The sequence below is a fragment of the Xenopus laevis genome, chromosome 1L, assembly GCF_017654675.1.
Source record: "Xenopus laevis strain J_2021 chromosome 1L, Xenopus_laevis_v10.1, whole genome shotgun sequence".
In the NCBI taxonomy this organism is placed as follows: Eukaryota; Metazoa; Chordata; class Amphibia; order Anura; family Pipidae; genus Xenopus; species Xenopus laevis.
The window spans coordinates 118124246-118140213 of record NC_054371.1 but is presented as its reverse complement, the minus strand read 5'-3'; the positions used below and the strand labels follow the sequence as shown (position 1 = coordinate 118140213).

Below are 15968 nucleotides of genomic sequence, written 5' to 3'. Positions count from 1 at the left end.
ATATCTTTAAAACCATTGAAAATGTATAATTAGTGTATATAGGAAAGCTGCAAAAAATTGCATTTTACTTCACTAAGCAAAACTATGTTTTTGGGTGGAGGAGTACTTTGTAGGAGTTGTTCACTTTTAAATTAATTTTAGTATGATGTAGAGAGTGATATCCTGAGACAATTTGCAATTGATTTTCATTTTTTATTATTTGTGGCTTTTGAGTTATTTAGCTTTTTATTCAGCAGCTTTCCAGTTTGCAGTTTTAAATAATCTGGTTGCTAAGGTCCAATTTACCCTAGCAACTATGAACTGATGTAAACAAGTAACTGGAATATGGATAGGAGAGGGCCTGAATAGAAAGAGGAGCAACAAAAAGTAGCAATAACAATATATTTGTAGCCTTACAGAGCATTTGTTGTTTAGATGGGGTTAGTGATCCCCATTTGAAAGCTGGAAAGAGTGAGAAGAAAGTACCTAATAATTTAAAAACTATAAAAAATAAATAATAAAGACTAATTAAAAAGTTTCTTAGAACTGGACATTATAGAACTGTACTTGATCAAACTCTATGCTGCATTTGTATGAGGAGCTGGAACAACAACACAACTTTTCCTTGCCTCAGATATCACTTCTTAGTTTATATATTCGTTCTTAAAATAACTGGCATTGTTTATACTCTGAACTTGTATAACTTGATATGTTAATCTCTATTGATCCATAACAAGAGAATACATTTGTAACAGCAATAATAAATCTTCTCCTGCTGGATTCATAAACAGAGTAGATTAAAGGCAGAGGGACGCAGAGAGTTGTTGGATAATCCTGAGCACCATTAGATTTCTCCGTTCTAGGAAGATTAAATAAGAATGCTTAATACCGAAAGATGATGCATATTATTTGCGGTTATGAAGCACTGCCACATCTGCAAGTGACGAGACTGACCTGGAAGTTTAGTGCTGCCATATTTATAAAAGATTTAAAGGATTAACATAGGAGCCAAGTAATAGATTAATCAAAGTTGATTTCAGTATTTCACCAGAAATAAAGAGTTTTTCCAATTACTTTCTATTTTCTACATGTGACCATTTTTCTAATATTGAAGTGTAATTTTTCATTTTTCACCTTCTAAAGCAGCTCTGGGAAGGGGGGAGGGTCATCGACCCTGTAAACTGTTCTAAATTGATACATTTAGTTGATACATTTCTTCTTTTTTGCTGCTGAAAAATGTATCAACAGAATGTTGCAAAATTGTAACAGTTTAGAATCTGCAAACAAAATGAGCAGGCACTTCCAAAGATCACTCCTCCAGGCAAACATTTTTTTAGTGGTATATGAGGTGAATCTGTCAAATATATAAACTGTAACACACGCAATGTAATATATCTTATATCCTGCTCAAACTGTGGCAAACAATATGTAGGCCAGACGGGCAGGTCATTGAAAGAAAGGGCCCGGCGACACACAAATAACATTTCAAAGAATAATGAAACTAACGTAGCTAGACATTTTCATTTATGTAGTTCCAATAACCTTGAATACTTTTCCATAATCGGCATAGAAAGGGTGTCCTTGGACCAGAGAGGGGGAGATATAACAAAAAAAACTCTTTATACCTTGAAACAAAATGGATCTTTAATTTAGCAACAAGATTCCCATTAGGCATGAATAATGAATACGATGTAACATATTATTTCTAAATTATAGAGTAGTTAGTACTAAAGAGTGTGACTATATAGCTTCATTTTAAATTATAAGTCTCCCACCTCCCATATATTAAACTGGTCCTTTTTGAAATTGTTGTCATGTTCAGTAATAATCTTCTGTTTCCTTTGCCTTCATGGTGTTAATATAGCTAATACAGTTCATCAGGACTATAATATAACTGTCTTATTCTATATTTACTATTCTTTTATTAGTCTTTTATGTTACATTTTGTGTTTAATTTTTGTATGTAAAGTTTTTGTTGCTTTGAATTAGCTTCCGTGTAGAGCACAAAGATAGCTTTTTAACCTATCCATTAAATTAACATCTATTGACATAGTTACATAGTTAGTTACATAGTTAAATTGGGTTGAAAAAAAAAGACAAAGTCCATCAAGTTCAACCCCTCCAAATGAAAACCCAGCATCCATACACATACCCCTCCCTACTTTCACACAAATTCTATATACCCATACTTATACTAACTATGGAGCTTAGTATCACAATAGCCTTTGATATTATGTCTGTCCAAAAAATTATCCAAGCCATTCTTAAAGGCATTAAAGGGGTTGTTCACCTTTGTAACAAATTGACAAATCTAACAGTTCACATGAATAGAACAAACTTTTCCATAGATATAGTTAACAGAAAAAGTACAGTTCAAGAGATATTCACCTCAGAAGTGTCCCTGTACTAATCCTTCAGTTCCACACAGACCCTGTGCTGGGAGGGGGTCACTGACCCCCAAAAACACTACAGTGTTCACTTCCTCTTCCTTATATGACATCACACATTGTACTGGCAGCTATCTTAACTCCTATTGGCTATGTCTGCTGTCAATCTGCCACTGCTTCCTGTGCTGGGCTGTGCTGGGGAATTTGAGCAGCATTCAGGTACTGAAGAGAAACTGTTACAAGTTTGTGAGAGGGAGGGGGAGTGTGGGCTGTGTGCTGCAGAGACTTCAACTGTGCAGATGGGGGGATCAAGGTGCTTGGGACCTGGAGTTTTCTGGATAATGGATCTTTCCATAATTTGGATCTTCATACCTTAAGTCTACTAGAAAATCAAGTAAACATTAAATAAACCCAATAGGCTGGTTTTGCTTCCAATAAGGATTAATTATATCTTAGTTGGGATCAAGTACAAGGTACAGGTATGGCATCTGTTATACAGAATGCTTGCGACCTGGGGTCTTCTGGATAGCAGATCTTTCTGTAATTTGGATCTTAGTACTAGAAAATGGTGTAAACACTAAATAAAGCCAATAGGCTGGTTTTGCTTCCAATAAGGATTAATTATATCTTAGTTGGGATCAAGTAAAAGTTACTGTTTTATTATTACACAGGAAAAAGAAATCATTTTTAAAAATTTGAATTATTGGATTATAATGGCTACTATGGGAGATGACACTTGTACTTTCCAGAAATATATTATTTTTTTTGGGGGGGGGGGGGTCCATGTATTATTTTGTGTATTTACCTCATAAAAAAGGTAAAATATTTTTCTGGTATAGATCCCTATATCATGAAAAATATAACTTTTTAATTTTTTGGTATTTAGAGCTCTAAATCTTGTTCCAGAAGTGGAACACTTAAAAAAGGTATCGTTTTCCTAGGTAAATTACCTACCCCCCCCCCCCCGGGAGAGCGCACAAAATGTTCAAAAAACGTACCTGCCCTCATCACTGCTCTGCCTGTCACTGGCTGCCACCTCACCCTTTTAAAACCAATCACATATGAAATCCACAGCCTGCATGGCTAATTAGCAATTCATTTAGATGCATGATACATGGCTGCACAGAAATCAGTTCAGTCTGCAGCATCTAAATGAGTTGATAGCCATTCAGCCTGTGGATTTCATATGTGTTTGGTTTTAAAAGGGTGAGGTGGCAGCCCTACTGTCCCTGCTAGATGTGTAAGTTACATACGATTCTAAGCAAGTCACTGCTGGTTTTTGTTGCAATTTTGTAAATAACTGACATTATGCCTAATGCCAAAGGTTTGCCAAACAATGTTGCTCCTTCCTTTTCTGCAGTATTTGTCTGCATGGCTGTGTGATTGTTTGTTGAAAGGCAGGTTTGTTTATATGCTGCGTCTGTTAACCTCTGCCATTACAATTGAGTAATCAACCAATGACCATTCAAATTATGTGACTGGTTACAGTTCACAAGCACCCAATAAATTACTAGGAGGAGGGCAGTATCAACATCCAATAGGAAACAAGTAAGGGCAAAGCCTGGGCATGATGATGTCATCATATAGGAAGTTCTTGGTGTGTCAGGTTCAAAATAGGCCACTCCCATCACTTCAGAAAACTGGTCAGAGAGACAGGAGAAGGGCTGAGTTAATAGCTATAAAAATTAGCTTTTACAATGGCATTTTTATTTTTCGTATGGAAAATGGTTTTTCTAAAACATTGAGAACATTTTTAGTGGTTTCATAAGATTTGTACATTGAAGGTGAACAACCCCTTTAACTGAATCAGCCATCACAACATCACCCGGCAGTGCATTCCACAACCTCACTGTCCTGACTGTGAAGAACCACCTACGTTGCTTCAAATGAAAGTTCTTTTCTTCTAGTCTAAAGGGGCGGCCTCTGGTACGGTGATCCTCTTTATGGGTAAAAAGGTCCCCTGCTATTTGTCTATAATGTACTTGTAAAGTGTAATCATGTTCCCTTCCTCTAACCAGTTTAGTTGCACATCTCTGCACTCTCTCCAGCTCATTTATATCCCTCTTAAGGACTGGAGTCCAAAACTGCACTGCATACTCCAGATGAGGCCTTACCAGACACCTTGCATACCAGAATAAAGTTACCTATTTCTTGACAAGTCTGGCTGGAGGAGTGATCTTTGTGCCTGCTCATTTTGTTTGCCATTGTCTGCTCCCCTAAGCTGAGGGTTCAGGGCGGTGCACCTGGACCTCCTCCTACACCTGGTGAGTTTCACAGAGACCAGAACAGTTTTTGTTTATACTACTATCATCCATATTTGCTCATCATTCGTTGTGAGTTTAGATTCTGCACCTGAATTACTGAGCTGTCAGACTCAAACACCAGAGACAGGGACATTAAACTTAGATTTTGAAAAAACAGTAAAAAAATAATGGTCGGGTTTGGGCTGACCCCGCACCCACCTTTGCGGCCACCTTCAACTGCCGGCTTACAGCTTTATAGCCGCTCGCCATGCTCCTTTTGTGACGTCATCGGTGGGGCGGGTCTATAAAGGGAAACCGGAAGTCAGGCTTGGGTGGAGGGAGGGCAGGTGCCGGTCGGGAAAAACCTGACCCGCACATCACTAGGTTAGTGATCCCGATTTGAGAACTGGAAAGAGTCAGAAGGAGGAGGCAAATAATACAAAACATATAAAAAAGAAAAAATGAAGACCAATTGAAAAGTTGCTTAGAATAGACCATTCTATAACATACTAAAAGTTAACTTAAAGGTGAACCACCCCTTTAAAGGTGCTACAATTGTCTTTGCGCAGGAATTAGAGCAAAAGGGTGTCAGTTTTTTTTCTTGATATTTTATCAGGCAGGAGGCACTCCAGTAAAGTTCATCTGCATCCTCTTTAAGGGAAATAAACACTACTGAACAAAGAAGTATTTCTTTTACATAAATGAATATGACAAAGACTTGGGAAATTCACAGTGCATTTATTAGCCTGCTGATTTATTACAAAAAAATGAAATGCAATTAATTAAGTGAATGTGTTCGGGATTAAGACACATCTTTATTTGTCTAGTCTGAAACTAAAAATGGTTTTATAATTGCTTTACAAGCACAACAATCTGTCATTTACATGTGGCTTTCAGAAATAGCAAAGTTTCATCTGCATACTCCACTTTCCACACAATGGAGGCTTTATTTCAGACACACATACAAATAAAAAAAACTCACTTTAATCCTCACACAAGTGAGAGGAGAATGGTCCAACATTGACTATGGAACAAGGAAGGTAGTCCAAGAAGCTTCCTTTTAAATACCATAATTTAGTTCAATTTCAGTAATTTACCTAGAATAGCAGATTAATTTTCTGGATTTTTAGATCAATGGAAACTTAAACCCTCCACAAAAAAATGTCTCAGCGACTATGTTTTCGACGCTTTCTAACTTTACGACCCACTATTTAATTACGAATCCTTTATGCATCTTGCTTTAATTAACATTTTCTATTGTAGGGAGAAATGTCCCTATATTTAAGGGAACCATACAAACCCACTCTAAACAGCATAGGGATCCAATTTGGTGTTAAAAATCCCTGTACGGGTATGGGACCCGTTATCCAGAATGCTCAGGAGCTGGGATTTTCTGGATAACGGATCTTTCCATTATTTGGCTCTCCATACCTCAAGTCTACTAGAACATCATGTAAACATTAAATAAACCCAATAGGCTGTTTTTTCTTCCAATAAGGATTAATTATATCTTAGTTGGGATCAAGTACAAGGTCCTGTTTTATTATTACAGAGAAAAAGGTAATCATTTGTAACATTTTTAATTTCATCTATGGGAGATGGCCTTTCCGTAAATTTGGAGCATTTCTGGACAATGGGTTTCCAGATAATAGATCCCATAAATTATATAGCAAACAGCAATTTTCTTATTTTAGGTGTCACTTTATTTAAAATGCGCAATAGTATGGAATCAAAGCAAACAATATCAAATATATTTATTTCCACTTTCAAGATGGATTACAAAGTGCATCTTCTGTTGCAGTATCCAACCCATAAAACATACATGGTAAACTAATAAGTGTGGTGTGGTAATGTAACAGGTGCAGTCACGCAGATACATTATTTATTATCACCTGTCAGGCCGACTCAATGCAGCCCCAGTGGTTTCCTTACATGATTAGTTTTCTACCTCCTATCTCTTTCTTGAGCTTTGAGAGAGTTGTATGATCACAGCTTTTCCCCTGGGAATATACTAAGACAAAACGATTTACAACAGCAGGGCTGTGCTGTCAATGTCTAACACAGGAACTTGTATTGGAAACTAAAACAAACAAATCTAGTTACAAAATGGGACTTCAGGCATCATTTTTCTAGTCCATGAACCAATTAGATATTTAAAATAAACAAAGAGGTAGAACTCTTGCTGTACATCATGAGAACATAGAAGTCTAAGGGCAGAGACACACGTGGAGATTCGGGGGGGATTTAGTCGCCCGGCAACAAATCGGCATTTCTTTGGGCGACTAATGTAACTGCCCTCCTGCCGGGCACTTGGTACGCTTCCTTTTTTCGAAGTTGCCTCGCGAGTCACTGGGCAAATAATCTCCCCGGAACGCCACATGTCTCTGCCCTAAAGCAGCTTTTCCGTTACAGAATGTTGGGTTTATTCATGAAAAGCAGAGAAGCGAAAGCCACAGGAAATGGAGGCATAAATAGAGCAGGTGCTGAGGTAATAACCAGTACACAACCCTACAAACAGGGTCCGAGGGATATTGGTGATAGGGAGGTGGCACAGTGTAAATATTGACTATTGGATGCATGCTTGCTTGGGTAGAAAAGAAGGGCCAAAGATAAATTTTGCTCAAGATTTAGACATCACCTTATCATCAATCATCGACTGTTCTCATCTTCCCTAACCCTTTTCAAATTGTAAGCTCTTCTGAGCAGGGCCCCCTGGTTTTATTTTTATTGTCCATAACTCGTGTTTGTTAAATTATTGTAAGCCGTTTTTTTTATAAATCAGTGTAATTTGCTGGCCATATAAATAAACGATGATGATGTTGCAATAAAGAGATCTCTAAGGGGCATATTTAATAACACCAGTGATGTTGCCCATCCAAACAGACCTTTGCTTTGGTTTTCCCAACTTGTAGGTGACTGTTCAAGTCTAATTGCTGATGCTATGGGCAACATCACTGGTGAGGTTTGTTTCCAATGTTAATAAATATGCCCCTAAATGTATGGCCAGTTTAAGCCATAACAAAGTTGTTGCAAACTGCAATTGCTAGTATTTTATGTCAATTGTAGGACTATTATATATGATACACTGGATCCCTAACAATTTCAGCGCTGCAAATATAAGAATGGAAAAGTGAAGTAGTTATGTTTTCAAGGAGAAACTGAGAAAATAGAAATGACCCCTTGAGGCTGACACTTCTATAAAGCGCAACGCTGCTGTTTTCTGTCAATATGTGAGATTTTTGGCTAGAGAGACTAGGCTTTCGCTCCTAAAAATAGTGCCTAACAATTTATCACAGATCTGAAAATCACACCTCAGTGATTAGCAAAAAATACTGCTTACCTTTGCATGTTATAAACCAACTGCCACAGTATGTATACAGCTACTCCTTAGAAAACTATTGCTGGAATTTCTCTTTTGAGAAACCAGACACCACACAGAGCAATAAGCCAGAGCCTTGCTTGTCTTTTTCTTCAGTAATGTCCCCAATTGTCTTTGTGAACTGTGATTGTTTTATTTGCTATTAAAAAGCGCTGTTTAATTTTTTTTTCTTTGCAGTGAAAAAAACTAGAGATTTATTTGCTTAGGTTTGACACAATATATACCGTATATACTCGAGTATAAGCCGATCCGAGTATAAGCCGAGGTACCTAATTTTACCTACGAAAACTGGGAAAACTTATTGACTCTAGTATAAGCCTAGACACAACTACAGCCCTGTCTCCCAGCAGCGCACCTTCCGCCAAAGACTCCCCCAGCGATCGACCGGACTTCTTTGCAAAGTTGATGGTGACAGAGAATTGTGCAGAGAGTGCTGTGTGTCATAAAACCATCACTGATCTTTCGTATAACCAACAGATGGCGCTGTGTGATATTGCCATCACTGTTAATCCTTTATTCAACCAACAGATGGCGCTGTGTGATGTTGCAGTTACTGTTATTCTTTGATATAACCAACAGATGGCGCTGTGTGATATTGCAGTCACTGTTATTCTTTGATACAACCAACAGATGGTGCTGTGTGATATTGCAGTTACTGTTATTCTTTGATATAACCAACAGATGGCGCTGTGTGATATTGCAGTCACTGTTATTCTTTGATATAACCAACAGATGGCGCTGTGTGATATTGCAGTCACTGTTATTCTTTGATACAACCAACAGATGGCGCTGTGTGATATTGCAGTCACTGTTATTCTTTGATACAACCAACAGATGGCGCTGTGTGATATTGCAGTCACTGTTATTCTTTGATACAACCAACAGATGGCGCTGTGTGATATTGCAGTCACTGTTATTCTTTGATACAACCAACAGATGGCGCTGTGTGATATTGCAGTCACTGTTATTCTTTGATACAACCAACAGATGGCGCTGTGTGATATTGCAGTTACTGTTATTCTTTGATATAACCAACAGATGGCGCTGTGTGATATTGCAGTCACTGTTATTCTTTGATATAACCAACAGAGGGCGCACTGTTATTCTTTCATAAAACCAACAGAGGGCATTGTGGGATATTGCAGTCTCTCCCCAAGTGAACTGGTGGTATAGGAATGATTAAAAGTGACTGCAATCTCGGCTACTGCCCGCTGACCCAAGTATAAGCCGAGGTAGACTTTTTCAGCACATTTTGGATGCTGAAAAACTCGGCTTATACTCGAGTATATACGGTAGTACAAAGAGGCCTGTTGTACCTAGGACTCCTTTTTGCTCTTCAGTGTCACCCATGTTGTGGGACTCTTTCTTTGTGTTTAGTCTTTTAGGCAGAGATCATCATTGATGGTGCAAACCTGCTGGTGAGCAGGGAGAACCCAAACTTGAAGGCAAATTGGCCAGATGAGTAATGAGATCATAGTAAAACACACACATTTAAGAAATAAGAAGCCTAAGCCACAATGAGTTACCGGACATTGCATAATATACTAATATACCGTAGTGAATAAATACCCCCTCTTGTAAAATATAAGGATATTAGAAGTTACCAAGGAGTTCTATGACCATATAAAAACACGATACTGAAGGCCCAGTGATTTTAAACAGGTCATGGAATTCCTAGGTACTTTATTTATTATATAATAATATATTATATTATTATATTTATTTATTAAAATACACAAGTTTTGAGTCATGTGACATCATCAGTAATCTCTGACTATAACCAATGATATCACTAAGCACCGTTTGTAACGATATAATTTACAGTATATTCATGGGTCTTGTGTATTATAATGTTATTATATATGTCACTGTGGCTGTCCTGTGTGATATGCTACTTCAAGGATAGGGCCTCACGGGGGCCCAAAATCAGCTAGCTGCAATATGCTAGCCCTACAGTGGGCAGTAGCCTTCTCCCTTTCCATGTTTTAAAGCGTTGACTCAGCTTTGACGCAACAGACTCGGCAGATTTCAGCGAAGAACTGTGATTCGTTGCACTATGAAAATACACTGAAGTCTATTTTAAATGCTGAAAAGAGAGGAGGCTACTGCCCTCAGTAGGGTTGAAATCAGCCAGCATATTTCAGCTAGCTGATTTTGCCCCAGTGTGCCTCTAGTTTAAAGGGGTTGATTAATTGAATAACAGATTGGAATATAATTAGGGGAGGGTCTAAATAAAACTAGAAGTAATAAAAAGTCCCAATAACAATACATTTGTAGCCTTAAAGGGGATGTAGGCAAAAAATAAAAACCTATTTTACTTTCTTTAAAGAAAAAGAAATTTATCTCCAATATACTTGTGTACCGTTTTTATAAGAAACTGGATTGTATGCAGTAAAATTCCCCCTTTGTTTTACTTCTCTGACTGCTGCAGTAAGTCCCTAACTGCTCTGCAGGGAAACAGATCATACTTTTAAAAAGCAGGGGGGGGACTCCCCCCACTTTACTTCCCAGAACTGCAGCAGCTTTGTTGGTTTCCCTATAAAGCAACCGGCAACTGTGTACAGATTCTTATCCACAGACCCAGTGCAGTCTGCATATTCTGATTATTAATCAGTCTTGCTGTACCAGCTTCTATGGCAGAAATTATTTGACTTGTGCTGTTTGGATAATTTATGATGATCCCTAAGCTTAACCTCCCAAGTCTTGGTCTTGCAAAGATGTTTAACAATATTAGAAAATTACAGCCCCCTGCGGGCATAAATCATTTGTTTTATTAGGCTTCTGGTGCAGTAAGTTCATGTTTATATTTATTATACAAAATAAGGAGCATTTGTTTTTTAAATGAGGGCAGTAACCCCCATTTAAAAGCTGGAAAGAGTAAGAAAAAGAAGGCAAATAATGAAAAAAAAACTATAAAAAAAATTAATAATGAAGACCATTCGAACAATTGCTTAGAACTGGCCATTTTAGAACATACTAAAAGTTAACTTAAAGGTGAACCACCGCTTTAATTTCAGTACAGCTCCCTACATTCTCCTTCAGTGGGCTCAAAGCAAAGGCAGATATGGCATTTTGTTTCTGTGTTTGCTCTTGAATACACTAAGTCCTCCAAACTAGTTCAACTTGTTGTAAGTAGGGACAAAGCTACTCACAGGTGCACCCACCACCCCAAAATATTAAGAGACAAACTTCCACTTTTGTCATTGTCCTTCTAGAGAGGATGGTCAATAGGAAATAAAGCCTCATCCATAAACAAACCCCTAGGTCTTATGACATATAGCACCCCATGAGGTTGATGGCAAAGTCATTACATAAGCATAGCAATTAACATGAACATTTTTAAGTGAAAAGTCCACTAGATGGCTAAAAACATCTGGATAGGTTCTGGGGAGGTGGCCAGATATAGTTCAGGTGTTATGAGTATTGAACCATAATACAGCTACCAAACTGCAGAAAGAAAATATAAACTTATCATACCTGGTATTGATTGTGGTGTTGTCTCACAGTTGATAATTGGGATGTTATTTGACTGCTGCTGACTTGAGCTAACTTCTGGTTCCGCACTTATTGAAGGTGAAAGTGCTACTTCATTGGGCAATACTGGCTTTAGTACAGGGGGAAGAAGCTCTTCTGAGATCTCCTTCTTTTCCTGTCCTGGCAATTGAAGTGCTGATAAAGGAATGCTAATGGGCTGATTAGGATTTCCTGTGGATGTGCTGACAGGCATTTGAAGTGCTACTTGTTGGTTGACTAAGGAAGCATTAGGTACAGTTTTGTTTTGTGATGTTGGTGTTGGTCTCTGGGGGGGGTTTTGTGGAGGATGCCGAGGCAGAACCAGCGGAGAAGGTGTAATAGCTTGTATGTCCAAATCAGTGTTTATGGATGGAGGTACTATATTGGATGTTTTTGACGTACCAACAAAAGGAGATGATGAAAGAGTCTGATTCTTCGGCTTAGACATCTGTGTGAGAGATATTGTGGGGCCGTCAGCACCTCCTTTGAGTTCCGCATTTGCAACAATGTAATAGTCTTCAGGATTTTCCTGTTTGATCTTTTTTACAATTACATCACTGCTATCCTCGTCTGCAATATGAGTCTGGGATCCTGAAAGAGAAGAGTTAAGTCCACCACTTGACCTTTTTCGAGAAGTACTTGATGATTGCTGGACTGTGTGCTCAAAATCACTGTCTTCATCAGTCACAGATGACTCACACACCATGTCAAATAATGTGGCTTCATCTTCATATTCCTCTACTGGTTCATCAATCTCCGATGGCTCGCTACAGTAGGGAAAGTCACAAGAATCCCTTGTTCTATTGCAGTCTAATTTGGATTTGCCAGGTCTCCCTGGATATCTTTCCAAGGGACTGGTTTGAGTCTCTGAGGGTACACCAAGTATGCTGGGGCTGTCAGAGTTGAAGCTTCTATTGTCCTGGAAACAAACTCTTTCTTGTGGTCCAGCACGACAAGTAGTAGTCAATGGCCAGTGATAGGCATGGCCAGCACTACAGCCCCACATTGCTGTCAGGGTGCCATGAGAACCCTCAGAAAGCAAGTGCTTCAGGTTAGGAATAAGGCTACATATGGTTCCATGACTGTGGGCCCAACTCACTAACTTAGAGAGATTTTCCGAAGAAGTGTGAAGGCAGTCCTCCATTTTATATTATTATGGGCTCATTTCCTACAAACAAACAAAACAGCAAGGATATTAGGGAAACGTCACAGTATGCTGGCACTCTAACAAAATGTCATCTTTCTTGGAACAACAATAACATATGCAATAATTGCAATAACAATTAAATTATCTGAAAAATTGTGCAATCAAAGCAGAAATTAATAACAATTATAGACTCTATAAGGCCTTATGGAACATGGATCAAGGGAGTTGTTATAAATCAGGTGTCCCCAAACTTTTTTTTCTTTACCCATGAGCCACATTACAATGTAAGACAGTCAGGGAGAAACACAAGAAAGGAAAACATTTCTGAGGCTGTAATTGGCTATTTGGTAGCATCTATGTGGACTGGTCTATTGGAGGCTCTATTTGGCATTATACATGGTTGTTAGGCAACAAAAAGTGGTCTCCAAGCACGGAATTAAAAAAATAAACACCTGCTTTAAGCCAACTAAGCCAGGGGTTGCCTATATCCGGCTGATATACAGTATATGCAGTTGTTGCAGAGTTCACCGGCACAACATAAAAAATAATGCAATATTTTGCTCAACATTTTATTTTTTCAAGGTAATGCATCTATAAGCACAACTAGGCAAAATCATAGTAAAGTGCCAAAAGATTTTTTTTTTTTTTTTGAAAAAAAGGTATGCTTTGCACCTACAGTTTAAACATTGTATCCACCCCCCACTCAAATGACATCCTCTTGTTTATAGTATATCTTTGCTAAGCAGATATCAGGGCAGCTGCTCCTAAATTATTGGGAGCAGAAGTCACTTACATGCAGAACACAGGAAATAAACCAGGCAGACTTTAAAAATATTCGGTGCAACTGCATCCGATTTACAGTTTCTCTCACACACGAATCGGACGTAGTTGTGCCCGATGCAGTGTGCAAGAGTCAGATACAGTGGAATAATATCCAGTTCAATGCCCACATTACGTGTGCAAAGACACATTATTTCTGGTGCATTCTCGAATTCATGTGCAGCACAAGACCTTTATGTGGCCTAATAATATTATCCAGGAAGTCTAAAAAAAAATGTTCACTTCATGAATAGATGACTTTGCAAACAATGTTTAGAGCAATAATCCAGCAGTTGGCTAATGGAAAAGCAAGAGAATCAGGTTTTCTGCGACAAAATGTATTTAGTTAAATTGTATTACATATTACCATTTTTCTACTATAAAACATCTCGTAATACACATTAATTCCACATTATATTCCAAAAGTGTCAATGCCGACAACAAAACATTAGTATTAGCCATTATAAACAACAATCCTAGTAACGAGGCTACCATCCTTAAGAGATGAAAACGCTTGCCTACTATAACAGTAATGTTAATGACAGTAAAACATGAATGAGAAACCATTCTCTCTCTCTATCCAATTACAATGTCCTTTGGTAGCTATATCCTGAAGCCTGTTAATTGTAGAGAACAATAAATGGGCACTATGAAGCACATTTAGCAGCACTGAGGAACAGAAGCCATTATTATACAAATGTAAATTAATATTGTGTGTTACCTACTGTGCAAGTGTTTCATAAGCCATAGCTTCATTCAAAAGGAATAAACAATATGATCTGAAACGGTTTGTGTATTGTTGTTGTGTATTCAGTACAGTTACTGGAATTTGCTCAACTCTCAGGATTAGATGTCCTATCTGCCAGACAAGTACGTTTTTGTTTGTGCCATACATCTATAGTCCAGAAATTCTTAATATAGGGGTTAGGGTCCAAAAAATTGTCCCACTGACTTATTTCCTGTTTCATGCCAAAAAGAAAACAAGTTTAGGTTTTCAAGCCAAAAGGGCAAATACACCTATAAGCAGTGTTGGCTGGCAGTGGCCCCCACAGCAAATTCGTTTTCAGGCCCCCAAAAGGTCTAGAGGCTGACGTGTTTTACAAATATTTTTTTTAATTGTATGTGAATTAGAGCCTCATGTATGTGGCCCATATAACTCCTGCTTCATCTGTAGTTGCTCCCCCTTTGGCTGGCCTTCTCTCCTAGATCAAAAATGATTTTAAAGCTTATTTTGTTCATAGAGATTACTTTTGTACCACATTTCTATTTATAAATAGAAGAGCTGTATACCGCAGCTACCTATGACTGTTCTGGATGCTGATATTCTGGTTACACAGGCAGGTGGAGGGACACATGAATGCACCCCAGCCTCTAAGTGGCTGCAATTCTAAGTCAAATTTACAATTTTATAAGTTTCAGCTGTCACAAGAGACAGGGGTTCTACAATATGATTTGTGGGAAAGTGGAGATATGACAACCAGCAGCACAGGTATCTCTTTATACAAAATATATTAACCAGAAGAAAGAGCTGAATAAACTCCTTTTTATATTAAATCATATGTTATGGCTCTGCCTAATTAAATGGCTACTATTTTTCCATTTAGAAATGGCCATATATAGAGACAGCTACAAAAGAATTTGGTGCTTGCTCTGATTACCCAAGGCAAACTCTCAAAGTAATTTGATGATCTCCGAGATCTCTGGGTTTTATTTCTGGGGATTATATTGTATTCTTGCTCTCTTCTGACCTCTGCAAGTAGGCCAAATAGACACTATTACCAGTGTTTTGATTTCAACCAACACTCCTAGCAACTAATTGCATGCAATAATACCCTTGTGTAAATAATATCTGCTTAACAAAGTCACCCAAGTCATGTATAAACAGCGTTGCTCACTAGTGTCACACTTTTATAAGAGCTGTTCAAGAGCTAACCAGAATAGGCCAACATACGGCTCAGCAGATAATCATGTGCAGATTATTTTATTTTGCAATTCAAACACATGCAAAAAAAAAAAAATACATTTGTGGATATCTAAGTATCTAATACCACTATTTTACTTTGACTTTACACATTGGTGCTGTTTTTAGATACGCATCTATTTTTACTTTTATATTCAAATTAAAAGTTCTTGAGTTCTCAGTAGTGATGATCCTTTTGAATTGATTTTTCTCTCTAGTTTTTGATTTCTTGCAATGTAATTATAAATACAATAGAAAGTTTGTGAGCTCGTAGCCAGCCTGCCAGTAGGACCATGCCTGCTTAGGCAAGGTTAAACCTGCAGCGTAATCTAAAAATAGAAGAAACTGTTGAGAAATAAACAGAAATGAAATCCTTTCATCTATTAGTATTTGCATTGGGAAAATAACAAATGGAAACAATATCCGTTGAGTGCTTTATCTCCTAGACTTTGTTTTAATCAGTAAGAAGAGCCCCAAGAAACATCTGCATTCTCAAAAAAGTGATACTTCTGTTTTATTATTAGAAAGTTCCATCAGTCGT

At 37.9% G+C, this 15968-nt stretch overlaps 1 protein-coding gene across 2 annotated transcripts in view; it reads right to left on the bottom strand.

Annotated features, from left to right (window-relative positions):
• The window catches only part of LOC108713381 (uncharacterized protein KIAA1958), a 63836-nt gene that overhangs the window by 23867 nt on the left and 24001 nt on the right, over window positions 1-15968 (bottom strand). For both annotated transcript variants that reach the window (XM_018256431.2, XM_018256426.2), the window contains exon 2: window positions 11466-12669. In XM_018256431.2, the coding sequence (XP_018111920.1) occupies window positions 11466-12645 (1180 nt within the window). In that variant the 5' untranslated portion in view covers window positions 12646-12669. The remainder of the gene's footprint in view (window positions 1-11465; window positions 12670-15968) is intronic.